This window comes from Theropithecus gelada, chromosome 14 (assembly GCF_003255815.1).
Source record: "Theropithecus gelada isolate Dixy chromosome 14, Tgel_1.0, whole genome shotgun sequence".
NCBI classification, from domain to species: domain Eukaryota; kingdom Metazoa; phylum Chordata; class Mammalia; order Primates; family Cercopithecidae; genus Theropithecus; species Theropithecus gelada.
This window is the reverse complement of record NC_037682.1, coordinates 70,440,710-70,468,624: the sequence shown is the minus strand read 5'-3', so window position 1 is coordinate 70,468,624 and position 27,915 is coordinate 70,440,710. Positions and strand designations below refer to the sequence as shown.

Genomic DNA, 27,915 nt, shown 5'->3' with positions numbered 1-27,915 from the left:
GCTATTTTAAAAGATTTTTTGTAGACGTAAATTTTCACCATGTTTCCCAGGCTGGTCTTGAACTCGTAAGTTTAAGCAGTCTTCCCAGGAAGTGCTAGGATTACAGACCTGAGCCACTGTGCCCAGCCTCAATGTAACATTTTTAATGAAACTATTATTATCACCCATTAGAGAAATATATAGCAGCAAATATGTGTGAGTCTGTGGACAAGACAGAGGCACACGAAGCTTGTTTTTATTTCCTTAAGAGCTCAGTGAATATTTTAAATCCTTAAAATTAATCATGTGAATTCTATTTTTATTCTCTTAATCTTGAATTGCAGAGCTTTTACTCAAGTGTTTACCTTTGGTCCGACCTTCCGAGCTGAAAATTCTCAGAGCCGGAGGCACCTGGCAGAGTTTTATATGGTAGAAGCAGAGATTTCTTTTGTTAACAGCCTTCAAGATCTCATGCAGGTAGGTACACAAGTTTTAAAATAGCAGGTATCTGTGACATTAAAATGTTTCTGTATATATTTTTACCTCAGACATTTATGTGTTACAGGTATTCATAAAGTGAAAAGAAGGGAGAACTACTTAATAAACACTTACTAAATGCCTTTACTGTAATAGTTTAAAATATAAGAGTCAGACAGATTTAAGTTTATATAACAGCTCTGCCATTAGGTTTGCTGTGAAGTTCCCTGACTTTCATGATCTTTAGGTTCCTCAACTTTAAAATGAGAAATATTATACTTACTCCTAAGGTTATGTGAGGGTAAATGGAATTGTGTGTATAATATAAAGCACATAGCACGAGGTGTGGAACACAAGCAGGTTCACTAAATAGTAGCTCTGATTTGCTAGGAAAATAAACCAAGCATCTTTATAATTACATAAATGTCTGTAATACTTACGTAAACCCCTATGTAGCTATATTAGAAAGCATCCACAGGAGCTGTCAGCTCAGTTAAGCAGGGGATAAGGCTGGAGAGAAGGTCATGGTCAGGCAGCAGATCATGAAAGACCTTGTGTTTCAACGCCATGGTAAGGAGTTTGAACTTTACCCAAAATTTAAGGAGCAAGAGTTCTAAGTTGGAAAATGAAGGTCAGAGCTGTATTTTAGACACATCTTTTTAGCAGCAATATGAACAATGATTTAGAGGTAGATGAGAGTAGAGAGGCCTTGTTAGGAGGCTGTAGACATAATCCAGACACTGTACACCAGTGGAATTGGATGGGCCAAGATTTGATGCTTAACCACTCACGTGCTATGTGACCAACTTAGACAAAGGACTTAATCTCTCTAGGCCTCAGTGTCCTCATCAAAATTCCAATACATAGGAATAAAAATTCCTACTTTATAGGCTACTTGAGAAGATTGGACAGATTATATATATAGTATGTATCTATTATATACATATATATGAAGTACTTAGCATAATTTATGGCACTTAATAAATACCCAGGAATTGTTAACTGTTAAATTGTGAATTGTCTATTCAGAAGCATTGTGGTTACTATCTTGTTTGGATTTGTAATTATGGGATGTTTATATTAGTGATTTTCATCAGCTCTCGTTTCTATTCATTTATATGTCTTTCTACTCTTACCCAGTAAATGACCTATTTCCACTTAAAACATAAATACCATATATATCACAAATAGAACAGACTAATTATTTTATTACCCTGTCTTGAGTTGGATTTCCTAGTAAACAAAACTCTAGGGCAGAGATGTGCGGGCAGGGGCGTTATTGGGGAGTGCTCTTGAGAACAGCATTCGTAAGGAAAGGAAAAAAGTCACGTTGAACAGTAGGAAGAGTGAACTGTGATGCACTTACAAACAGAGGCCTTAGCCTCTTCTTGGAACTGGAATGGTCCTTTCCAGTTGTCCCATCGGAAGGCAGGGGGGGTAGCACTTTGTGCCTTCCCATATCAACCAGTCATTGGACGTGATTAGCCACTGGAAGGGGCATAACCTTCAGTAAGGCAGCACCTTTGGGTCTTGACAGTTCCTGATGAAGCACTCAACTATAAACCGTCAGCAGTTAATAATATTCCTGGATTCCTGTATAGGGCACCTGGCCCTGAAGGGGCATTCTGACCACACAATGTAGCATTTCACTTCCATACCCTCTTCACACTTCCCACTGAGCATTTTGGATCAGTCCCCATGAGATATTTTTGGTTATCCCTATTAGGGAATGGGCAGGGAAGGGAGAGAGTGGTCATTACTAGCATGTAGTTGGTAAAGGCAGGAGTGCTATTCAGCAATCTGAAGTGCACAACCACCTTCTCCCCAGTAATTAGCTGGCCCAAAATATCAGTAGTGCCGCTGTTGAACAACCATATTCTGGACTGTAGGAATTCAGGATCTGAGCTTCAGAAGGAGTCAGTGTGCATTCCTTAAGTAGCTTTCAGTGTGCATTCATTAAGTAGCTTTCACCTCCTAATTCTTTATTAATTTTTGTTCTACAGTTATATTTTACCATATGACAGGGTTACAAGATATTGTTTATTTTTCTCAGTTATATTAGTAAAAACATTGAGGAATAAATAGGTTAAGCTACATACCTTTTTAGTAAGTGTGAGCAGAATTCAGTTACAGATTTTCACCTTTGCATTCAGTCAACAATGCCATGAAATTATTTTATTCTGCTCTAAATATTTCAAATGGAGCATTTCAGTCTAAACTTAATGTTTATAATTAGTCATTTCTTTATTTCATTTTCTTTTCCTTTCTTTCTTTCCTTTCTTTTCTTTTTTTTCTTTCTTCTTTCTTTTTTTGAGACAGGGTCTTACCCTTGTCTCCCAGGGTGGAGCGCAGTGGTGCACTCTTAGCTCACTGCAGCCTCCGCTTCTGGGCTCAAGCCATCCTCCCACCTCAACCTCCCGAGTAACTAGTTCTATAGGCACACACCACCATGCCCAACTAATTTTTTGGTAGAAATGGGGTTTCACCAGGTTGCCCAGGTTGGTCTTAAACTCCTGAGCTCAAGCCATCCATCTGCCTCAGTCTCCCAAAGTTCTGGGATTACGGGCATGAGTCAGCATGCCCTACCTCATTTTCTCTTTTTCTTCCATTTCTTCACTTTGTTTTTATCTGTAGATGTCTTGACTGATGGATTTTTAGGCTAGTTTCTTAAGCTTTGGTGATTAATGTCCAGGAATACTGTGAACCAGAAGATGACACATTTTATTTAGAGCATTATCTTGTACTACCTTAGCTGGTGTTATCTCAGATATATTCCAAAATAAGTCGGGAACTAATTAAAAAGGGTTGGACTACCCCAGAGAGATCAGTGATCCCAGAGAAAACAGTTACTTGTTCAGTGGCTTTAGATGGCGTGGGCCTGGGCAAGGCTGTAGCTTCAGTGACATTACTCCCTGAGACTTGCATAATAGCTATCTGAAGCAGTTTTGATTTATCCGTTCACCAGTTGAAGGACATTTAGTTTATTCTGTTTTTGAAAGTAACAAACAAAGTTGCCGTAAATATTTATGTGCAGGTTTTGTATGAATGTAAAATTTCATTTCTCTCTGTGTTTTTGTTTTTTGAGGCAAGGTCTCACTCTGTCACCTAGGCTGGAGTGCAATGGTGCAGTCGTAGCTCACTTCAGCCATGAACTCCTGGAGCTCAAGTGATCCTCCCACCTCAGCCTCTCAAGAAGCTAGGACTACAGGTGCTATTTTTTAAATTTTTTGTAGAGACAGGATCTCACTATGTTGCCCAGGCTGGTCTCAAACTCCTGGGCCCAAGGGATCCTCCTGCCTCTCATCCTCCTAAAGTGTTGGGATTACATGTGTGAGCCACAGCCACCCAGACTGATTTCTCTTGGGTAAATTCCTAGGAGTGGGATTACTAGGTCAGTGTTTGATGTGATGTTTTATAGTTTTCATTATACAGATCTTTTATGTCCTTGGTTAAATTTACTTCTAAGTGGAGTTATCTCTTGGTATCCAGAAGGGATTGGTTTCCGGACCCTCCCCACTGCCCACCATTATGGATACCAAAGTCCATGATTACTTATGTTCCTTATATAAATTATAAATGTTCTTTCATTTTATAGGAAGGAAATCTGTATTCCGAAGTGATTGTTCCATCTTGCATTCCTACAGCAATGTATGGAAGTTTTACTTGTTCTAGTTCTTCATCAGTACCAAGTACTGTCAGGCATGTGTGGTGGTTTTAAGCCATTCTAAGAGCTGTGTATTAGTATCTCATTGTGGTTTAAATTTGCATTTCCCTAATGCTTATTGATGTTGAGCATCTCTTCGTGTACTTACTGGCCATCTATGTGTCATCTTCTGTGAAATGTATTTTTATTGCCCGTTTTCCATATGGCTTGCTTGTTTTTTTCACTGTTGAGTTTGGAGAGTTCTTTATATATTCTAGCTACTATTCCTTGTTGGATGTGTGGTGTCTGACTGTGTTCTCCTAGTCAGTAGCTTGGCTTTTCATTCTCTTAATTTTGATGACATCTAGTTTATCATTTTTTCTTTAATGGATTGTGCTAAGACTTGATTTTTGTGTCAAGTCTAAGAACTCTTTACCTAGCCCTAGATCTCAAGGATTTTATGATGTTTTATAGCTTTAGCTTTATGTTTTTCATGTAAGTCTGTGATCCATTTTGAGTTAATTTTTGTGTAACGTGAGACATAGAAGTTCTTGTCCCTTCGTTTCCTTTCCTCTCTTGTCTTTCCCCTTTCCTTTCTACCTCTGGATAACTTCTTGCTCCAGCACCATTTATTGAAAAGGCTGTTAGCTAAACTTCGTCTATTGAATTGCTTTTGGGTCTTTGTCAAAAATCAGTTGGTCTTACATATATGGATCTATTTCTGAATCCTCTATTCTGTTCCATATTCTATTTAATATTTTACCACTTCAAGTAAAACAACAGTCTTACTACTATATATTTCCCTTTGCCTTCACCCCTTTGTCTTATAGTTGCCATATGCATTACAAGTTCTATGTGTTAATTTCCTATTGCTGCTGTAACACGTCACCACAAACCTGGTGGGTTAAAACAACTCGAATTTATTATTGTATTCTTCTGGAGGTGAGAAGTCCAAAGTGGATTTTACTGGTCTAAAATCCAACGCTGCTAAAAGGTGTCAGCAGAGTTGCATTCCCCTTGGAGGCTTCAGGAGAGAATTAGGTCCCTTGCCTCTTGCATTTTCTAGAGACTACCTGCATTCTTTGGCTCACAGACCTTAAAAACCAGCAAGGTATCATCTTCAAATCTTTCTAACTCTCACCCTCATGCCTCCCTCTTTCACGTAAAGGATCCTTGTGATTACATTAGTCCCACCACATAATCTAGAATAATCTCATCATTTAAAGATTCTTAATCACACATACACAGTTTCTTTTACCAGGTAGGCTAACATACTCATGGGTTCTGGAATTGGAGCATGGACAGCTTTGGCAGAGGGATAAATATTATTCTGCCAATCACAATTCACATACGTTGAAAACCTCTGCTGATGTTTGAATTTTTGCTCTCAATCACCATATGTATTTTAAAGAATTTTAGAAGAGAAAAAAACATCTGTTGTATTTACCTACATTTGGTAGTAATAGTAAATTACTGTTTCTGTTGTTCTTTCATTACTCAAGTTTCAGATTTCCTTCTCTGGTCACTTTCCTTCAGCCTGAAGAATTTCCTTGAACATTTAAAAGCATTTCTGCTGGCAATCACTTCTCTTAGTTTTTCTTCATTTGATAATTTTTAAATGTTATTGTCATTTCTGAAAGATGCTTCCACAGGATATAGAATTTTGGCTTGACGGTTATTTTCTTTCAGCACTTTAAATATAGTCTATCTTTTGACCTCTGTAGTGTTTGAGAATAAATCCAGTCTTGAATTATTGTTCCAGTGTAAAGGGTCATTTTTCTCTGGTTTCTTTAAAGATTTTTTCTTTGTCTTTGGTTTTCAGCTCATGGATTATGATGTGTCTAGGTATAATTTTCTTTGAGTTTATCCTGTTTGTGGTTTAGCGAGCTCCTTGAATATGTCTTTAGCCAACTTGGGGAAGTTTTCAGCCATTATTTTTTCACATGTTTTTTTCTGTGCCTTTTTTTTGTCTTTTCTGCTTCTGGTACTCCAATAACACGAATATAAAACCTTTTGATATCGTCCCATGGTGCTGTGATGCTCTGCTTATTATTAATGAGTCTGTCTTGCTTGCTGTCTTGCTTTCTTGCCTTCCTACCTTCTTGCCTGCCTTTCTGTCTTTCTGTCTTTCTTGACAGAGTCTCACTTTGTTGCCCAGGCTGGAGTGCAGTGGCACGATTTTAGCTCACTGCAACCTCCACCTCCCGGGTTCAAGCATTTCTCCTGCCTCAGCCTCCTGAGTAGCTGCAATTACAGGCACCCGCCACCACACCCGACTAATTTTTGTACTTTTAGTAGAGACGGGGTTTCACCATGTTGGCTGGGCTGGTCTTGAACTCCGGACCTCAAGTGATCCGTCCACCTCAGACTCCCAAAGTGCTGGGATTACAGGCATGAGCCACCATGCCTAGCTAGTATTTTTTCTTTCTGTAATTCAGAGTAGGGGGCATTTCAGCTGAACTGTCTTCAAACTTACTAATTCTTTCCTCTTTTATCTTCATTGTGATAATGAGCCCATCCTGTGAAATTTTTCTGTCACATATTTTCCAATTCTAAAATTTTTATTTATTTTTAGTTTCTTTTTCTCCACTGAGAAGTTCTATCTTTCTGTTTAAGAATGTTTCGTTTACCTGTGGAAGATGGTTATAATACCTGTTTTAAATTGTCAGATAATTTCAATATCTGAGTCTTCTGTGTATATATATCTATTGATTATTTTTTCTCATGAGAATTCATAAGATTTTCCTGGTTCTTTGTATGTCCGGTAATTTTTAATTATATCCTGGATGTTTTTAATGTCATGTTCTGACACTCTGGGTTCTGTTAAAATCCTTTGGAAATGGAATTATTTTTGTTGTTGTTTTTACCAGTTATTAAACTGGTTAGATTCAGACTGTAAGTTTTATCTTACCTTCTATTGGCGTTGGTTTCCACGTCAGTTAAGTTTTCAAAGCCTCTACTATGCTATTTGAGTCTTTCTGATGCATGTGCTACTCATAGTTAGTCTGGAAATTGCACAGTGATTTATATTGTAGTTCATTGTCAGAAGCTTTCACTGGGCTTCTTTGGGTCTGTTTCACATATACATTGCTTGGAGGTGAACCCTAGCCTTGTGTTACTTCATACACAATTAGAGGGTCACCTTCTCCTATTCTTCAGAATTTCCTTCACACTGTCTGGCTACCTGAAGCCCCCCATTTTGGTTTCTCTGGCCAGAAAGACAGATTTCTCCCAGGTCTTAGTCGCCACCATGTTATTCATTTCCAGGTGACTGTGGCCACCATTGGGTCAAACTGGCAAGAGAAAACATTCAAAAAAATATTAATAACGGGCTGGGTGCAGAGTGGCTCATGCCTGTAATCCCAGCACTTTAGGAGGCCGAGGCGGGCAGATCACCTGAGGTCAGGAGTTCGAGACCAATCTGGCCAGCATGGTGAAACCCTGTCTCTACTAAAAATACAAAAATTAGCCGGGCATGGTGGCACGCGCCTGTGATCCCAGGTACTCGGGAGGCTGAGGCATGAGAATCGCTTGAACCTGGGAGGTGGAGATTGCAGTGAGCCGAGATCGTGCCACTGTGCTCCAGCCTGGGTGATAAGAGCAAGACTCCATCTCAAAAAATAGTAATAATAATAATAGAGATTACCCACATCCACACTCTTCAGACAGCAGTCTCCCTTTCCCAGTTCCTCTGTTGGAGAAGCAGGTCTTGTCTTGGAGTTTTAGGTGCTTGTGCCACTCACCCTGACAGTGCCACTCCACAGCTGGGGCTACCTTTTGGCCAGGAACAGAAGAGAGAAAAGAGTGGGGGACAAAACAACCAAGGATTTTCCTGTAAACACCCTATCCTACAGGGACTTTACCAGACTAGTAGTAGGAGCTTTCTTCCAGAAGTTTTGCTTCCTATGCCTACTAAACAGATCAATGTTTTACCCCCAAATCAAAACCAGGAGACAAAGGAGGTAAAAATGGAACTAAAATTCATCTCCATTTCAGGTTATTAATCAAGTTGACTAGTTCCCAGTTCACCTATCATTGTTTATTTTTCTGAGTTGCTCTTTGTATTCTGACCAGAGTTGCGTTGTGTTGTTTTGTGTTGTGTTGTTTTTGTTTTTGTTTTTGTTTTACTTTTAAGTTCTGGGATACATGTGCAGAATGTGCAGGTTTGTTACCTAGGTATACATGTGCCATGGTGGTTTGCTGCACCTATCAACCCATCATCTATGTTTTAAGCCCCACATGCATTAGGTATTTGTGCTAATGCTCTCCCTCCCCTTGCCCACCATCCCCTGACAGGCCCCAGTGTGTGATGTTCCCCTCCCTGTGTCCATGTGTTCTCATTGTTCAGCTCCCACTTGTGAGTAAGAACACATGGTGTTTGGTTTTCTGTTCGTTAGTTTGCCTAGAATAATGGCTTCCAACTCATCCATGTCCCTGCAAAGGACGTGAACTCATTCTTTTTCATGGCTGCATAGTATTCCGTGGTGTATACAGTATCCAATCTATCACAGTATCCAGTCTATCATTGATGGGCATTTGGGTTGATTCCAAGTCTTTGCTGTTGCAAATAGTACTGCAATAAACATGTATTCATGTGTCTTTATAAAGTAGAATGATTTCAAATCCTTTGGGTACATACCCAGAAATGGGATTGCTGGGTCAAATGCTTTTCTGATTCTACATTCTTGAGAAATCGCCACACTGTCTTCGCAATGGTTGAACTAATTGACACTCCCACCAACAATGTAAAAGCATTCCTGTTTCTCCACAGCCTTGCTAGCATCTGTTGTTTCCTGACTTCTTAATAATTGCCATTTTAAGTGGCATAAGGTGGTATCTCATTGTGGTTTTTATTTACATTTCTCTAATGACCACTGATGATGAGCTTTTTTCCATATGTTTGTTGGCTGCATAAATTTTTAATTTGTACTGTGGGAGGCTAAGAAGGGAGGATCACTTGAGCTTAAGAGTTCGAGACCAGTCTGGGCAATACAGTGAGACCTCATCTGTAATAAAAAACAAAAAATCAGCTGGATGTGATGGTGCATGCCTGTGGTCCCAGTTACATAGTTGGCTGAGGCAGGAGAATCTCTTGAGCCTGAGAGATCAAGGCAGCAGTGAGCTATGATTATACCACTGCCCTCCAACCTGGGTGACAGAGCAAGACCTTGTCTCATAAATAAATAAATAAATAACACTAATAATGACTGAAACATCATAAAATAGATCTGGTTGTCACTGGTATTTAAGTGTTTTCCTATATCTGACTATATTAATGTACTTCCATTGACAATTATGCCTTCACTATGCTTCCACCCTCAAGAGGATCTACTAGTATGCAACAGAGGAAGAGAAGATACCTGCCTTTAAGGCAGCCTGTACTTTATACATATGTGCACCTTTGTGAATACACCATTTAGAAGACCTAATACTGTCTCATTGATTTAAAACCAAGAATGTTGGTTGTGAATAAAAACATTTTAGAAATATTTTCCATTCCAGTCACTTTTTTCCTTCTAAGAACAAGTTTCTATTATGAGTCTCCTATGGGCACCCATGGAAGAATAATTTTTTTTGTTGTTTTTTGAGATGTCACCTGGCCTGGGGTTGCAGTGGCATGATCATGGCTCACTGCAGCCTCAACCTCGCCGGCTCAAGTGATCCTCCCAACTCAGCCTCCTGAGGAGCTGGGACTACAGGTGCACACACCACTATGCCCAGCTAATTTTTCTTCTTTCTTTCTGTAGAGACAGAGTTTTGCCATGTTGCCCAGGCTGGTCTTGAGAATAAGTTCTTATATACTGATTTTTGCTGTATGCTGCTTCATGTTATTTTTATTTTGGCCATTAGCAAAGCAAAAAATGTATATATTTATATTTAGATATATCATCATTTCTGTAATTTTAAAGTTGACTTTCATTTATCAGTGAGTGAATAAACCACTTTTCAAAATGTTCTTACTGTTGACAAGAACTGATGTTTGTTGTGTGCTTCTCTGAACCAGTACTAAGCTAAGTGTGACACATGGTTTATCTCATTTAATTCTCTCAAACATCCTGTAAGTTAGGTGCTGTTATTACCCTGATTCTACAAGTGAGTTTGTTGAAATTTGGAGAGACATTGATCAGTTATAGCTGTTCATTTGACATCTCATTTCTTTACCAGTATTGAAACTGTCAACATAAGATTAAAACATTTCCTTTTTTCTTCCTCCCTGCCACACACCAAGGAAATTGAGATGCCTGGAAAACTGAACCAATTTTTCATGGTACATTCAAGGATTAAAAGACTTAGTGGATTTATAGTTGCTAAAACCTGGAGTGCAGTCCTTATTGATACCTGAACGAGTTTTTCATGTAAAATTGCTTACGTGTCAGGTGATTCTGTTTCATTTCTCTTAGGTTATAGAGGAACTCTTCAAGGCTACAACAATGATGGTTCTCTCACATTGTCCTGAAGATGTTGAACTCTGTCACAAATTCATAGCTCCTGGCCAAAAGGTAATTAGTTTTGTGGATAAAGCCCAATACATCTACTGTTTAATGTGTTAATTATACATAATGAATAAAATTGTATTTTTAAAATTTATTTTTTGTCTTCTTTTTATTAAGGACAGATTAGAACATATGCTAAAAAACAACTTTTTAATGTAAGTAGATGTTATACTTTCTTTGAACTTTATTCATTCTTTATCACTGTATTTATCACACTATATTATAATTTTTTAAATTTATATCTGTTTATATAGATCCTATATATATAGTGTATATATATAGACACTCCCCAGATTCCAGGCAAGATCCATGTTCTAATTATTTTTATAGCTCTTATGTTTGGTTCATAATTGATAATCAGTGTTTCATCAATAAATTAATAAATCATAGCAAGATAAAAATCTAGTAATTATTAACTATTGTAACTATAATTCAAACTTGCACTAAACAAACTGTAAAAAACATGCTCGGTGTAAGTTACAGCAAGACAGGAATTCAGGAACAGAAAACTAAAAGATTACCACAGTGATCAGTGTGAGAGTTAATGATGATTTAGACTGTATATTAGGGTTCTCCAGAGAAACATGACCAGCCAAGTTTGAGGGCGGGGTGTGTGTGTGGAGAGAGAGAGAGAGAGATTGAGAGGTTTATTGTAAAGAATTGGCTCACATAATTGTAGAGGCTTGTTGCGTTTAAAATCTAAGGGAGTAGGACAAGCTGGAGAATCAAGAGTTGCCATTCAAGTCCAAAGGCAGTCTCCTGGCAGAATTCCTTCTTTTTCAGGGGGAGATTAGTCTTTGTCTTAGTAAAAACTTCAACTAATTGGATTTAGACCACCCACATTATGAAGGGTAATATAATCTGCTTTTTTCAAAGTCCATTGATTTAGACATTAATTTCATCCAAAAAACACCTTCATAGAAGCATTCAGAATACTATTTGACCAAATATCTGGGCACCATGGCCCAGCCAAGTTGACACATAAAATTAACCATCACAGACCAGGATGGTGGCAAGAGCTCCTATTCTGAATATATTTTAGAGATAGAACAAACAGGATTTACTGAGGGCGAGAGAGAGGAGTTAAGGGTACCTTCAATGTTTTTTTTCTCCTACAGCTGCAAAAATGAAGTTGCCATTAACTGAAGTTGGGAAATCCTTAAGAGAGTACTGGGGCAGGAGCTTTGAGAGGAAGGAGTGGTATCAGGAACACAAACATTAAGATTGAGATGCTTTTCAGACATCCAGCCATAGATGTTGGATAGGCAACTGAAAGTGTGGGTCTGGAGTTTTATAAGATAGTCTTGGGCATGAGTATATTGATAAAAGTGGTCATTAAGTAGATGAGGAAAGAAGTAATTTGGCCTTCTCAAGGAGTCTCTGCTGGTGACCGAACAACCAGGGAAGGATCTTAGTTTTCCAGCTCCTATCTAATGAAAAGATTCAAAATGCAGAAATAATATTCACGATTTGTTGAATATTTACCCAGACAGTGATAAAATTTACATACATTAGTAGCTCATTTTATCTTCACAACTCCAAGTAGTTATTATTCTCATTCTACAGATTGAGAATCCCTGCAAAGAGGTTGAGTAAAAGATGAAATGGTGATTCAAGCTCATGTTCATCTGATTTCAGAGCTCAGACTTTTAGCCTGAGGTTTTCATATATTTGGAAAGGCACTGGAAGGGTAGAGTGGTTGTAGCTGCCCCACTATCCTTACGACTCTTACATGTCACTTAACTCTTGTGCTTTCGAGTCCTTTTCCGTAAAATGTTAAGGTTGGAAAATGTCCTCTTGGGCTGTGCCATTTCAATCATTGTCATTGTCACAATCCATTCTGCATACTACAAGTCATAGTTGCAGTTTAAATTTGTGGGGAGAGGAGCATCAGCAAGATGGTGAATAGAAGGTCCCAGCCTTCACCACAGAAAGTCCATTTGGCAACTAGTCACATACAAGAACATCTTTGAAAATCCCAAAACTTGGGAATGAAGTTGAGACACCCAGATGGACCACAGAACAAAAAGTGCATTAGAAGGGTAGGAGCAATGGCCTCAATTTGATTGAATCCTCCCTCCCCTAAGTAGGCACAGCACCACACAGAAGATTCCCCTGGGCACACAGTTAATACAGTGGAAAAAGAGACAGCTATCCAATTTCCCCAGCATTCTTTGATGCTTCCTAGGAGGCCCATTCCTTTCTCACAGGGAACCCTGGGGGTAAGGTCTGCACTACCAGGAGTCAAGTAGGAACAAAGGAGTGGGGCAGTGCTCACAGCAACCAGCACATGGATCTTGGTGATGGCTGTGTTCCTGCCAACAGGAGCACCTGATCAGAGATACCAGCCAGTGGCATAGCCCATTTACAAAGTCCATCTGGCTGCTGCAGAAACTCAGTAGGAAAGTCTATCTGGTTTGAGCCCCTGCAGGGCAGCCACCCCATCTAGCCTCAGCATCCACCCCTATGCTTTGCTCAGACAGGCAGACATCACAAATGTTTTACATTTGTGTAAGATACAAATGGCCAATAGGTTTATCAAAAAGTGTCCAACATCACTAATTAATAAAATGCAAATTAAAACCACAGTGAGATATCCCCTCACACCTGTTAGGATGGCTGTTATCAAAAAGTAGAATGAGACACGTTGGCTCATGCCTGTAGTCTTAGCACTTTGGGAGGCTGAGGTGGGAGGATCACTTAAGCCCGGGAATTCAAGACCAGCCTGGCCAACATAGTGAGACCTTGTCTTTACAAAAAAAATAAAATAAATTAGCCAGGTGTGGTGACACGTGCCTATAGTGCCAGCTACTCAGGAGGCTAAGGTGGGAGGACTGCTTAAGCCCAGGAGGTTGAGGCTGCAGTGAGCTGTGATCACAGACACTGCTGTACTCCAGCCTGGGAGACAGAGCAAGACCTTGTATCAAAAAAAAAAAAAAAAAGTCAAATGATAACAGGTGTTGGCAAAGATGTGGCACTTGGGAACCCTTGTATACTGTTAGTGGGAATGTAAATTAGAAGAGCTGTTACGGGCCGGGCGCGGTGGCTCAAGCCTGTAATCCCAGCACTTTGGGAGGCCGAGACGGGCGGATCACGAGGTCAGGAGATCGAGACCATCCTGGCTAACATGGTGAAACCCCGTCTCTACTAAAAAATACAAAAAAAAAAACTAGCCGGGCGCGGTGGCGGGCGCCTGTAGTCCCAGCTACTCGGAAGGCTGAGGCAGGAGAATGGCGTGAACCCAGGAGGCGGAGCTTGCAGTGAGCTGAGATCTGGCCACTGCACTCCAGCCTGGGCGGCAGAGCGAGACTCCGTCTCAAAAAAAAAAAAAAAAAAAGAAGAGCTGTTACGGAGGATAGTATGGGAGATTTCTCAAAAAACTAAAAGCATATTTACCATACGATTCAGCAGTCCTACCTCTGGGTACGTATCCAGAACTGAAGTCAGTATGTCAAAGAGATATCTGCACTTACATGTTCTTTGCAGGACTATTCATAGTAGCCAAGATATGGAATCAACCTAAGTGTCCATCAGTGGATGACTGGATAAAGTAAATGTGTGTATACACAGTGGAATACTATTCAAAGGAAATCTTATTTGTGACAACATGGATCAACCTGGAAGACTTAATGCTAAGTGAAAGAAGCTAGGCATGGAAAGACAAGTACTGCGTGATTCACTTTGATGTGAAATGTAATAAAGTTACACTTAGAGAAGTAGTGAGTAGAATGGTAGTTACCAGTGGCAGGTGAGGGGTTCTTGAAGGGAATGGAAAGAAATTGACCAAGGGGTACAAAGTTTCATTTAGATCAGAGGAGTAAGTTTTCAGGATTTACTGCATAACAAAGTGACCATAATTAATTGTAATGTATATCTCAAAATTGCTGAAGGAGTAGATTTTAAATCTTCTCACTGCAAAAAAAAAAAAAAATGAAGCATGCGAGGCGATAGATATGTTAAATACCTTGATATATTCATTCCACAGTGTATAATACCAAAATCACATCGTATCCTGTAAATACATAAACTAGTTATTTGTCAATGAAAAATTCAAACATTTTAAAATAAATGTATATGTGTGATTATTTGTTTGGTGTCTACTACCTCTATGAGGTCAGAGGCTGTGTTTAAATTGCTTACTATTATGCCCCTAGGACTTAGCACAGTGCCTCTAATAGACATTCAGTAAATACTGAGTAATTGAGTGCACAAACAAATGACTTGAGTAACAGTGGCTGTAAAGGTTTTCTTCTTTAGGCTGGATTCTCTCCTCAGGTTTCTTATTGGCTCATATCACTATTTACTTCAGTCACTGAGGGTTGTGAACCATGATTCAGCGAACCTGGATTGTAATCCTGGCCCTACCATTTACTAGCCATTAATGAGTAAATTAATATTTTTTAACAAGTATTTATTGACTGCCTAATATGAGTTAGGCACTTTGCTAGTTGTTGAGAATAATGAAAACAAACATCTATTTTTTTTTTATGGAGTTTAAAATCTAGAGAAAAAGATGAACAGTTAAATATTTATATGAATAATTTAATTACAACTATGACCTTGATGAATAGTGAATCTTTCACTTTTCTGAACTTCAGTTTCCACATCTATAAAAAATACTCTGTCATATTGTTGAAAGGATTTAATAACGATACTGTTAAAAGCAATATGTCAGACTAGATAATTTGAAAACACCCTTACTACAAAACTTCTAAAAATAATACTTAAAATATTATAAGATTCTTTTAAATATGTTGTTGAATTCACTAGAAAGGAGGAGAAGTTCCAGGTGCTAGAAATGAAGAAGGAACCACACACCAGGGTGATAGGCACAGTTGGTGTGATGCTGAGGATTCTCAGGGTGTAGGGTAGGGAAACTGGAGGGCGATTTTCCATTCTTTGAAACCAGAGGTTTTAACAGCAATGAGAGGACATGAGAATAGACATAGCAGAATGAATTAGAATCAAGATATCCCCGCAAATGCACACACATATACACAAAGCTAGAACTGGCCAAGGACTACACCCTTAATGAAAGGACCAATTAGAAAATAAGCAAACAAACAGAAAATTGAGCTAGCCAGTGTAGAGAATTTACAGAGAAGTATAGAAGTATATATGCTTTAGCCTGGGCTTAAGGATAGAGACAAAACAGAAATAGTCTCCATTGAGAATTTGCAGCCACAGTTGGCCCTTAAGTGAGCCTAGAGTTTGAATTTTTGTTTCCTGTGTAGTTCAAGAATCTTCGTGCTAGGGCATTAAAATAAAAATTTTCAGTTAGTGATAACACTGGAGTAGCTGTAGAAACTAATATAAAACCAATCTTGAAGTTTGTACCCTCAACCCAAGTGGCATGATATTCCCAAAACAAACTCTACTTAAGATAATCTCAGTCCAAATACACAGGGAAATACCTACCATGAGGAAGAACAGCAGACATAACAAACAGCATTAGATTCCCAAGAAGTTCAAAGGACAGTAATGACAATAGATTGACAAAATAGTATCTTCACATAGTTGAAAGAAAATACCTGTTACCTTAGAACTGAAATACTAGGCAGCAATAACTTGTAAAACTGAAGAGGTACGTTCATAGTTGAAATGTTAGTCCTTGTGTTGTTTGGAAGGAAGAGAGAGAAACTGGTGAACTGTAGACTTTTTTTTTTTTTTTTTTTTTTAAGAGATAGGACGTCGCTCTATCGTCCAGGCTGGAGGGCAGTGGTGTGATCATAGCTCACTGCAGACTTGAACTCCTGGGCTCAAGCGATCCCTCCTGCCTCAGCCTCCTGAGTAACTGAGATAACTGGTGCAGGCCACCACACCCAGCTGCTTTAGACTGTTAAGTCAGATATGCGTGTTAAAATATGCAAGGTAGCCACTAAAAAAAAGCATAATGAGATGGTGCTGGTCCGATGACAGTGATTATTAAGTCAGCAACATCAGAGGTATCAAGTCGAGAAATAGGTTGTGTGGTGGTGCCCTCTGTACCACCTTGGCATCACCTCTCTGCTGTTTCATGCTTTTTAAGGCATTGACGCTGAAATTTCTGAAAATACTGGTGTAGCTGAATCTACCATTGAGTGAATCCTAAAAACAGTAAAGAGAAAAGAAAAAACAGGGAAACAAGGAGAAAAAACAGGGAAACAGGGAGAAAAGAAAAAGAAGACAAACTTTTGTTTTATGCTTATGTAGACTGCACTGTTAATTATTGAATCTGTATAGATACCACGTGGCTTGTATTCTTTTGAGTAGATTTCAGTATATTTTTCACTACCTGTTATAATTATTTTATATGAAAATGTGCTATTTCAGCAACTCGTGTAGTAATTGAATTTAGCCTTTATGCAGAATTTGTATTCAGTTTATTTTACATTTCCTTTATATTATTGTGTTTCTGAAAATAGTATTTAACCTTTTTTATTTGCTCTTCATTTATCTTTCTGTGTGAATTTGGGCAAAGGATGACAATAATTATCTTTGTAGTTTAGCAATTTTACTCCAACAGCTTCAGAATAATGAATTTTCTTTATTCAACAATGAAAAATGTGAAATATGAAGGTAGTTTGATGCCATATCATTCTCTATCGCAATGTTTTTTACTCCTTTCCTCAAAGCACTTTGGAAACAGTTTCTGGAAAGGAGAAGAGATATTATTTTCTATATATATCAAGAAAAATACTTAGTGGAGAGAGTTGATGGAAGCCATTAAGGATATCAAATGTCAGAACTGTAATTTGAACTTGAAAGTTCTGCCCCTAACGAAGGTATTGGGGTGTGGAGTGGAAGATGTGGAATAATGAGATATTTAGACATGAGAGCCATTTCTTAATAATGAAACAGTAACATACCAATGGTACAAAATCTACTGCTTATTATTTTGACTGCTCTTATATTTCTCAGTGTGATTGGTAGATCATACCAAGTAATCGATATAATAGAACGATAGAATGCCGAAACAGAAAAGAACTTTATACAAGATAGTTCAATATCCTTATTTTATAAGTGCAAATAATTTTTAAATGTTTGTATAACACATTACAAAAATTAATAACATGCTTTCACAACGTTGAAGTGACTTACATAGCTAGTAGTAGAATCAGATTAAGTGGTAGAATCAGATGAAGAACCCAGAGCCCATTTTCTTTTGTTTTGATGGAACATATGAAACTCCAACTGTTTTAGGCATTATCTTAGCCATTAAAAGTGTATACTCTGGAGTCAGCAGATCAAGATTTACTATATACTTACATGAGTAACCTTTGGAAAGTTATTGATCCTCTCTAACCGTCTGCTTCCCTTCTGTAAAATGCTAATTTTAAAATCATTGTTACTGCTACTACCAACACAACTAGCGCCACCATTACTACCTTAAAAATTACCTATTATTAATACTAGATTTTAATTTGAATAGATTTTCCATCTTAGGAAAAACCTATCTTTCAAAACATAGCTTTAGGGGCTTTATTGTACTGTATGACACGGTACAACTCTTTCTGGTTAGTTGTTATGTATATGAACTTCATTTTTGCTTCAGAGAATAAGTTTGTGCTGGATAAATTATTTTTTGAGCTCAAAAGTCTTTCAGAAAGTTTGTAGATTTTTTGTAAAAAAAAAAAAAGCCATACTGATGCAGTATTTTACCTACAGTTTACAAGCAAACTGACACTTTCATGTTACTGGTGAGTATACATTGATATAAAAGGGGCAATATCTTTGGCAAAACCTTTCAGAAAATATAAAAATTGCAAATTTTCATCTAACAATTCCACTTTTGCCATGTGACAAATTAGTGTATAATAACTATTTGTAATAATATTAAACGGGTATATATAGGCATGTTTTATAATAGCAAAAGATTAGAATGTGAAATGTCAGGTCACTGGTTAAACTAATTATGATACATCCACAAAATGGAATATTGTATAATACAAAAAGTGAAGAATTTCTTTATATACACACAGAAAGATCTACAAGGTATATTACTCTGTACAATTAAGTGTGAAAGAGTGTGTATGATATGTATGACATCTATAAAAAAGGAAGATTGTGTATTATTTACATATCTATATAAATAAAATCCTCTCGAGGGATATTCACAATACCGGTAACAGTGATTGTGTGAAAGGAAAGGAACTAGGTGTCTCTGGAACCGCAATGGAAGGGAAATGTATATTCTTTTATACATCTTGATTTTTTTTTTAACTGTGTAGATAAGTTACCTATTTACATAGTTAAATTAAAAGAAACACTTGCTTTGACTTACTTTAGGCATGAGGGTGTCTCGCTGAGAGAATCAGTATCTTCCTAAATAGTCTTATAATGCTTAGAATACATTACCAGGCCCTTAGTATGACCTGAAAGACTCCATGTGATCTGACTTCTGACTGCCTTTCTTATGTAATTTCCTGTGCATGATTCCTCTTGTTCAGCATGCTCTAGTCACACTGACTGCCCTTTTTGTTCCATGAACAAGCCAAACTGTTTCTCACTTCAGATCCTTGTACTTGTTGTTCCTTTTGCCTGGAATACTCCTCCCAAGAGACTTCTGTGGTTCATTTCCTTACTCGATGCACACTTCTGTTCAGATGTCAGAAACTTAGGCCTTTCTTGACCATCATATCTGAAATGGCACCCCAAACCCCCTCTGTCTTCTTACTCCACTTTATTTTTCTTCATAGCACTAATGGCTACCCATTTATACTAATATATTACGATTATCTTAGTAATACACTATTATATTACACTATACTATACTAATATACTATAAGATATTATACTAATAGCTACCTGATGTTTGCTCTGTCTACTCTTTCCTCACCTGCATTTCTCGCTCTTTCTTTCTCTCACAGACACACACACACACACACACACACACACATGCACGAACGTTGGCTCCATGAAGGCTGAGATTTTTTGTTTTGTTTTCTTTTTGTTTTTTGAAACGGAGTCTCGCTCTGTTGCCCAGGCTGGAGTGCAGTGGTGCGATCTCGGCTCACTGCAAGCTCCGCCTCCTGGATTCACACCATTCTCCTGCCTCAGCCTCCCTAGTAGCTGGGACTACAGGTGCCTGCCACCACGCCTGGCTAATTTTTTTTTTGCATTTTTAGTAGAGACGGGGTTTCACCGTGTTAGCCAGGATGGTCTCAATCTCCTGACTTTGTGATCCACCCGCCTCGGCCTCTCAAAGTGCTGGGATTACAGGCGTGAGCCACCGCACCCGGCCCTGAGCTTTATTTTTATCTGCAGTGTCTAGAATTATGTGTAGTGCCTAGTAGGTGCCAAGTATATGTCTGTTGGATAAATAAATGAATTAATCGTGAATTTTAGGAGAAAGTCTTTTGCTGTTGTAGTCTCAGTATTTCATACGTTTTATTAGGGCATTGGCATATCTTGGATTCAGAGAATAATCTTTCCTTGCTTAAGTGACTAGCTTCGCTGTGTATATTGCAAGTAGATGAGGAGTGAGGTTATTGAATGGTTATTGAATGGTTACTTCTTTTCAGGCAGATCTGACTTTTATAGGATTAGATCAGCCTTAATTCCCGATTATTCAGTATTCCCTCATGACCTCACAGTGTGATATAGGAGTAGGCTTTTTCTGGTTTTAAAATGAACTAGTTAACAGCAGCCCAATTGTATTGACTTTTCTCTGCTTGTATCCTGTTTTCCTCCAGCATTTCTTATACTGAAGCAGTGGAGATCTTAAAGCAAGCATCCCAGAACTTCACCTTCACCCCAGAGGTAGTATTTTGTGTGTATATATATATGTGTGTGTGAAAATGCTTCCTTCTTGTCTTTAGCTTACTTTATTAAGAATCCTTCAAAATCATCTTATTTCTGTTATTAGCAAAATATGGTATTTGCTCATTTGTACACAGACTTACAGATTTTATTTGATATTTGCTCAATCTTGTTGAGATACTTAAAACAGAATTAATTTAGAATAAAAATAAATTGTATCATTTGGAATAGCAGTGACTAAGGGGTTATAAAGGAGAATCCCATGTTTAAGAAGATGAAAATTCTAAAAAAGAAAGATAATCATAGACTATTACTTTAGAGGCCAGTTGTTGGGGCTCATGTCTATAATTCCAGCACTTTGGGAGGCCAAGGCAGGCAGATTGCTTGAGCCCCAAAGTTCAAGACCAGCCTGGGCAATATAGTGAGACCCTGTCTCTACCCCAAAAAAAAAAAAAAAAAAGTGAATTTAAAAAAAAATAATATTACTGTAGAAGTCAACTAATTCTGTGTTTTCCAAAGTATATTCTGAATGACATTAAAAGATGACCAACGAAGGAAGTTATATTATCAAATAAATTTAGGCAACATAACTAAACAGGTTTTTTGGTTTTTTTTTTTCTTTTTCCAGATTTAGTGCTTGCAGAAACAGGTTTGTTTTTCAGTTGAACTTTATAGAGCCTTTTAGTTTGTGAGCCACTCTGGAAAACACTGGGGTGTTTTTGTTTTGTTTTGCTTTTAAAGAACTTTATATTTAAGAGATGAAGGTCTCATTATGTTGCCCGAGCTCATCTTGAACTCCTGGGCCCAAGGGATCCCCCATTTCAGCCTCCCAAGTAACTGGGACTATAGGAGCATGCCTCAGTACCCAGCCAAGAATTCTTTTTTTTTTTTCCCAAAAATTACTTGATAAAGATTGTATAGGCCAGGTGTGATAGTTCACACCTGTAATCCCAACACTTTAAGAGGCTGAGGTAGGCGGATTGCTTGAGCCTAGGAGTTTAAGATTGCAGTGAGCCATGATCGACTGCAGCCCTCCAGCCTAGGTGACAGAGAAAGACCTTGTCTCTAAGAACAACAACAAAAGAAGATTATATATATTCAGGGTATACAGCATGATGATTTGATACACGTATACATTGTGTAATAAATTATTACAGTCAAATTAGTTAACACGTCTGTCACTACCCACACTGTACATTAGATCCCCAGAACTTGTTCGTCTTATAACTGAAAGTGTGTACACTTTGATCAGTATCCCCTCATTTGCCCCATTCCCAGACCCCTGACAACCATTGTACAACTCTGTCTTTCTGTGAAGGAACTCCTTTATTTTATTATTTATTTATTTATTTATTTATTTATTGAAAGACAGGATCTCTCTGTGTTGCCGAGGCTGGAGTGCAGTGGTACAAACATGGCTCACTGCAGATTCCACCTCCCAGACTCACATCAGTCCTCCCAACTCAGTCTCCCAAGTATATGGGACTACAGGTGCGTGCCACCAGGCCTGGCTCATTTTTTATTTTTTGTAGAGACAGGGTTATGTTGCCTAGGCTAGTCTCGAGCGTCTGTGCTCAAGCACTCCTCAGCTTCCCAAAGTGCTGGGATTAAAGGCATGAGCCACCGTCCCCAGCTAAAGCTTTTTTATTTTATTGGCAATGATACAGGTCCAGAAGACCACATGATCTGTCAGTGGGCATGTGTATAGTGTTGGAGGCAAAACTCTTTGTTCCTATTTGAGTTATTTTTTTCCTATAACTAAGATATTGCCAAACAAGTGGTAGTAATAAGATAATGTTAACCTTTGTGTTTAAACTGTTCCTTGTACCAGTTCAATCCCAATTAAGTTAGGTCTTTATATATTACAAAAGTAACCTGTGCTTGTTATATTTATAATCAGTTCTTGTGTAAGTTTTCATTTCTTTGTCTACTATGCTGGAAGCTTCATGAAGTCAGGGATTATAACTATTTTTCTTACCACTTTATCCAGTATATCATATGGTACCTGGAATTTAATAGGCACATTAGTATTTGCTTAATAAATATATTGAACAGAGTTAATAAATATTCATCAAAGAGCATCTCACACATGAGTTGATTCTTTTTATTTAAAAAGAAGTCACCAGCCGGGCACTGTGGCTCACACCTGTAATCCCAGCACTTTGGGAGGCCAAGGTGGGCAAATCACAAGGTCAGCAGTTCAAGACCAGCCTGGCCAACATAGTGAAACCCCATCTCTACTAAAAATACAAAAAAAAAAAATAGCCAGGCATGGTGGCGGGCGCCTGAAGTCCCAGCTACGTGGGAGGCTGAAGCAGGAGAATCACGTGAACCCGGGAGGCGGAGGTTACAGTGAGCCGAGATTGTGCCACTGTACTCCAGCCTGGGTGACACAGCCAGACTCTGTCTCAAAAAAAAAAAAAAAAAAGTCACCAAGAGAAGTCATTTAGCCAAAGATAGGCTCAATATTAGGATTATTATCTTCTGTCATTTAATTTCCCAAGACTTAGGAACAGTTCCTGTGGAAGAAGCGTAAGGCACTATTAAAAACTGATTCTGAAGTCAGAATTTTTTATCCCATTGTAAAGTAGACTTTGTTTTCCCGCAGGTGCTGTATTATCTGCTCCTGGGAGGTGAGGGTAGGGGACCAATGGGGACACAGACAGCAGTGTTTATCTACTGGCCTCAGCTTTCATCTTTCCAGGCCTGTAGGTGTTCTTGTTAACAAATAGGTCTCTCTGGTTTAGTCAGCTGTGTAACCTTAGCAGCTCGCTCCACACATGGAGCCTTAGGAAGATGAAGCCCTTGGAATTGATGCAGGTTATTTTCACGTGCTTAATTGTATATTTCACCTCTGTCTTCTCTTTTGGTCATTTCTTTCTTCTCATTACAGTGGGGTATTAATCTACAAACTGAACATGAAAAGTACCTGGTGAAGCACTGTGGCAACATACCTGTCTTCATTATTAATTATCCATTAGCAATCAAGCCTTTCTACATGAGGGATAATGAAGATGGCCCTCAGCACACAGTAAGAAGAGATACTAAATAAATTGGGGCTAGTCCTCTTGGGGTGGGTTTTTCATTTAGCCTTTGGGATCTTTTCTTAAATGTCATCTATCACTCTTTTTATCTCTTAAAATGATAAAGCTTTTCAAAGGCGTATCTTAAAAATTATTCCAAAAAAAGATCCCAGTGTTCTATAAACATACTTCCTCATTTCTGTCACAAGGTCTTCTTCTTAGTTTAGCAGGTGCAAGTTCTTTGTTTCGTTTCGTTTTGTTTCGTTTTGTTTTGTTTTTTAATGACTGAGAGGAAGTGGCCTAGAACACTGTATGGCTATACTAAGTCTAGTTAGTCTGTGGTTAAGTACTGGTTAGGAGACTCCTAGGAGGGAAGGCATGCTGGGCAAGAGATGACAGCAGTGGCACAGTCAGGTAAAGGAAAAGCTGGTTTGGCAGAGCAGGAGGCTTAGACTGCTTTGGTTTGGACTCTCAAATAGAAATAGCAAGGGGAGGGCTATGAAGGTATCCAGGTTTTCCCTGTCTTAGTTCTTGTCTGATTGTCTCTTCTCTATCTGCCTGTCTTGTCTATCCTGTTTCTTGCCTGTCTTTACCGTTTCTTGTCCTGTGTTCTTTTTTTGCCCTTAACTATAGTTGTCTTTCTTTTTTTTTTTTTTTTGAGATAGAATTTCGCTCTTGTCATCCAGGCTGGAGTACAATGGTGCGATCTTGGCTTACTGCAACCTCTGCCTCCCAGGTTCAAGTGATTCTCCTGCCTCAGCCTCCCGAGTAGCTGGGATTATAGTCGTGTGCCGCCACACCCAGCAAATTTTTGTCTTTTTAGTAGTGACAGGGTTTCACTGTGTTGGCCAGGCTGGTCTCAAACTCCTGACCTCAGGTAATCTGCCTGCCTCAGCCTCCCAAAGTTCTTGGATTACAGGCATGAGCCACTGCACCTGGCCTGCCTTTTTTATTCTTTTGGTTTTTACAAAATTAGCTATAACATGACCTGGTGTGGTGGCTCATGTTTGTAATCCCAGCACTTTGGTAGTCCAAGGTGGGAAAATTGCTGAGACCAGGGATTCAAGACCAGCTTGGTCAACATAGGAATACCCTATCTCAACAAAAAATAAATTAGCCAGGAGTAGTGGCGTTCACCTGTAGTCCTATCTACTCAAGAGGATGAGGTGAGAGAATTACTCGAGGCTTCAGTGAGCCATAATGGTGTTACTGTGCTCTAGCTTGGGCGACAGAGGGAGCCCCCTATCTGAAAAACAAATAATTAAAGTTTAAAGTTGGCAATAATATAAAGTAAGAATATATTTTAACTTTCTAAATACTTAATGAATAGTTACATATATAATATTATTAGTTTTAAAAGTCTATGAGACAGATTATATTGATTTCAAAATAGGCCCAAAAACTACACTTTACTGTCTGATGCTTTTCACTAACTTGTGGATAAATACTTACAAAAAATGTAGATTAAGGCCCACCAGTAAACCATATGTCCCTCTCTTAGGTATACAAGGTTATCTGTTTGACTGTATTTCCTGTTTTCTCATATAGTATTAATACAACTGTATTGGCCACTGTTTACTAGATGCTTAGGAATCAAGCACTACCATCTCATCTCTAAATCCAGAAACAACTTTGCTAAGAAGCTTGTTTCCCCATTTTATAAGTGAAAAACTGGAATGCAGAGATTAATTGCATTTTCAAAGCTACATAGGTGGTAAGTAGTTAGTATTCACACCTGATTCCCTCTAGCTCTAAAGTCTGTATTTTTAAAATACGTATTTTTTTCCTAGACTGCAGATTCGGTTTTATAAAGTCTGTGTTCTTTTCCACTTCTTCCAACTGCCTAAAAATCACAAATAATATAAAATTACCTTTTAGCCACTTTACTCATCCTCACCTTTCACACAGAATCATCTAAAACTAGTGAGCAACACAATTGATTTATGATTCTTATATTCTCTTTTTTCTACCAGCCCTCTAGTGTAATTGGCCCCCAGGTTGGCAGCAAAAAGGAGACATTAGGACCTAGATTATCTAGTCCTAAATAATTCAGTATTGAGCCTTTATTACAAAACAGACAACTATATCTCTTGGCTTTTTTTCATCACTCCAGCCTATCCCAATTCCAGCTCCACCTCCAACACACACACCATGTATTTTTCTCATTTAATTTCCCTCGATTGAGCATCTTTCAGTCACTCAATTTTGCACTTAAGTACTCTGCTTAAGACTTTCCTTCTCTATAAAGACTTTCCTGGGTTACCCAGCTACTTTGAGCCTTCCTTTTTTTGAATTTTTGTTGCATTTAGAGAATTAGCAAAACTGTAGCATTGTGTCTGTGTTCTGTGTTATCTTAATAAGTTTTGCTTTCTTTCTTTTCTTTTTTCTTTTCTTTTTTTTTTTTTAAGGACAGAGTCTCGCTCTGTCGCCCAGGCTGGAGAGCAGTGGCATGATCTCGGCTCATTGCAACCTCTGTCTCCTGGGTTCAAGCAGTTCTCCTGCCTCAGCCTGCCAAGTAGCTGGGACTGCAGATGCATGCCACCACCCCTGGCTAATTTTTTTTTTTTAGTAGAGACGGGATTTCACAGTGTTGCGCTCAGGCAGTCCATCCGCTTTGGCCTCCCAAAGTGCTTGGATTACAGGCACAGAAGTTTTGCTTCTTAAACAAAACTTAACAACTTTAGGATGGGTATTGAATTTTTTTTACCACCACAGCTCTCCCACTCATTCTATACTCCTACTTCATTGTGGTTTCTACCCCATCACACCACTGAAGTAGCTCTTATTAGGATCAGTAATGATCTTCATATTATTAAATCCAGCAGACTTTTAAGTCTTTATTTTACTTGACCTGTCAGTGCTAATCAGCATTATTAATGACTTTGTTATTCTTATAACCCTCTCCTCCCTTGACTTCTGTGACATCACAATATCCCTGTTTTTCTCCTTTCTCAGCATTTATTCTTTCTTAGTCTCCTGTACAGAGTTATCCATTTCTTTCTATTCATTAGATGTTGGAATTCCTCAAGGCCCAGTCCTTGGTGGTCTTTTTTTCCTCATGTTATTTCATCTGTGTCTATTGCTTACTGTTTATTCTGTCAGAAGTTTTTATCTCTAATCCAAACTTATTCTCTGAGCTATAGACTCATCTACATTCTTCCCTCAGTATCCTCAGGGATTGGTTCCAGGATACCCTACCCACTGGCCCCCTGTCAGATACCAAAATTCAAGGATACTGAGTCCCTTATGTAAAATGATATGGTATGCATATAACCTATGCACATCCTCCTGTATGCTTTAAATAATTTATAGGTTACTTATAATACCTAATACAATGTAAATGCTATGTAAATAGTTGTTATACTGTATTGTTTAGGGAAATAATGGCAAGAAAAAACCTGTACATGGTAAGTACAGATACAACCATTCATTTGTTTTTCCTGAATATTTTAAATCTGCTGTTGGTTGAATCCACAAATACAGAACCTCTGAATACAGAGGGCTGACTGTATATCCTACTACCTCATTGACTGCCATTTACATATCTCAAAGGCATCTCAGATGCAACACATCCAAAACTGAACCTATGATTTCTCCTCTCCTCCCAGCAGATTTGATCTTCTTTCAGTATTCTGTATTCATCTAATTGTACATGCCAGATACCTGAGTCATCTCAGAAGTCTTCCTTTCTCATTTCCTCCATTGACTAAGTTCTGTCAGCTTTGCACTCCTAAATATCTCTCATATCCATTCATTTCTCTTCATTTCCTCTTTTACCTTTTCAGGTTAAGATATTGCCTAGACTACTTTAGTAGCATCCTAACTGATCTTCATATATCCATTCTTTCTCTTCTGAATCAGTTCTCCCCATTTTAGTGTGAGTTTTTAGGAAATGTAAATCCTGGCTGGGCACAGTGGCTCATGCATGTAATCCCTGCACTTTGGGAGCCTGAGGTGCACAGATCACTTGATCCCAGGAGTTCCAGACCAGCCTGGAAAACATAATGAGACTCCATCTCCATTTAAAAAAAAAAAGTTAACCCAATCATGTTGTCACTCTTCTTAAAGCCATTCAGTGGCCTCCTTTGCTCCTAGGATAAAAGCCAAAATCCTTTATGTCACCTACAATGCCCAGTAGAATGTGGCTGCATCTCCTTCTCTGGTCTGTTGTACCGTGGGGCTCCACTTTGTTCTCTCCTAACACCACCCTTCTTCTGTGTCTTCAGACATGCAGTGCTTTCTGTCACCTCAGACTCTTTGCTTATATTGTTCCTTCAATCTAGAACAGTCTTCATCTAAATAATTTTACTTACTGATATTTATACTCAATCACCATTTCCTCAGAGAAACCTTTCTTGACCCTCTAGTCTGAGTCAGAGACCCCATTAGATGCTACAGTCTTACCATGTTAAGTTTCACACCCAGAGATACTAACTCTTAATCCATCATAACCTTTAACAGTTGTAATTTTACATCTGTGTGCATGACTATTTAATTAATGACCTTTTCCTCTATGTCAAAAAAAAGTGAGGACTTCTGTATTAGTCCATTTTCATGC

At 38.4% G+C, this 27,915-nt stretch overlaps 1 protein-coding gene across 1 annotated transcript in view; it reads left to right on the top strand.

The window, feature by feature from the left end:
- NARS2 (asparaginyl-tRNA synthetase 2, mitochondrial) overlaps nucleotides 1–27,915 on the top strand; it is a 146,963-nt gene that overhangs the window by 96,143 nt on the left and 22,905 nt on the right. Inside the window, exons 7-11 of the mRNA XM_025358164.1 lie at nucleotides 324–456; nucleotides 10,501–10,599; nucleotides 10,711–10,748; nucleotides 20,268–20,334; nucleotides 23,228–23,365. Of these exons, the coding sequence (XP_025213949.1) occupies nucleotides 324–456; nucleotides 10,501–10,599; nucleotides 10,711–10,748; nucleotides 20,268–20,334; nucleotides 23,228–23,365 (475 nt within the window). The remainder of the gene's footprint in view (nucleotides 1–323; nucleotides 457–10,500; nucleotides 10,600–10,710; nucleotides 10,749–20,267; nucleotides 20,335–23,227; nucleotides 23,366–27,915) is intronic.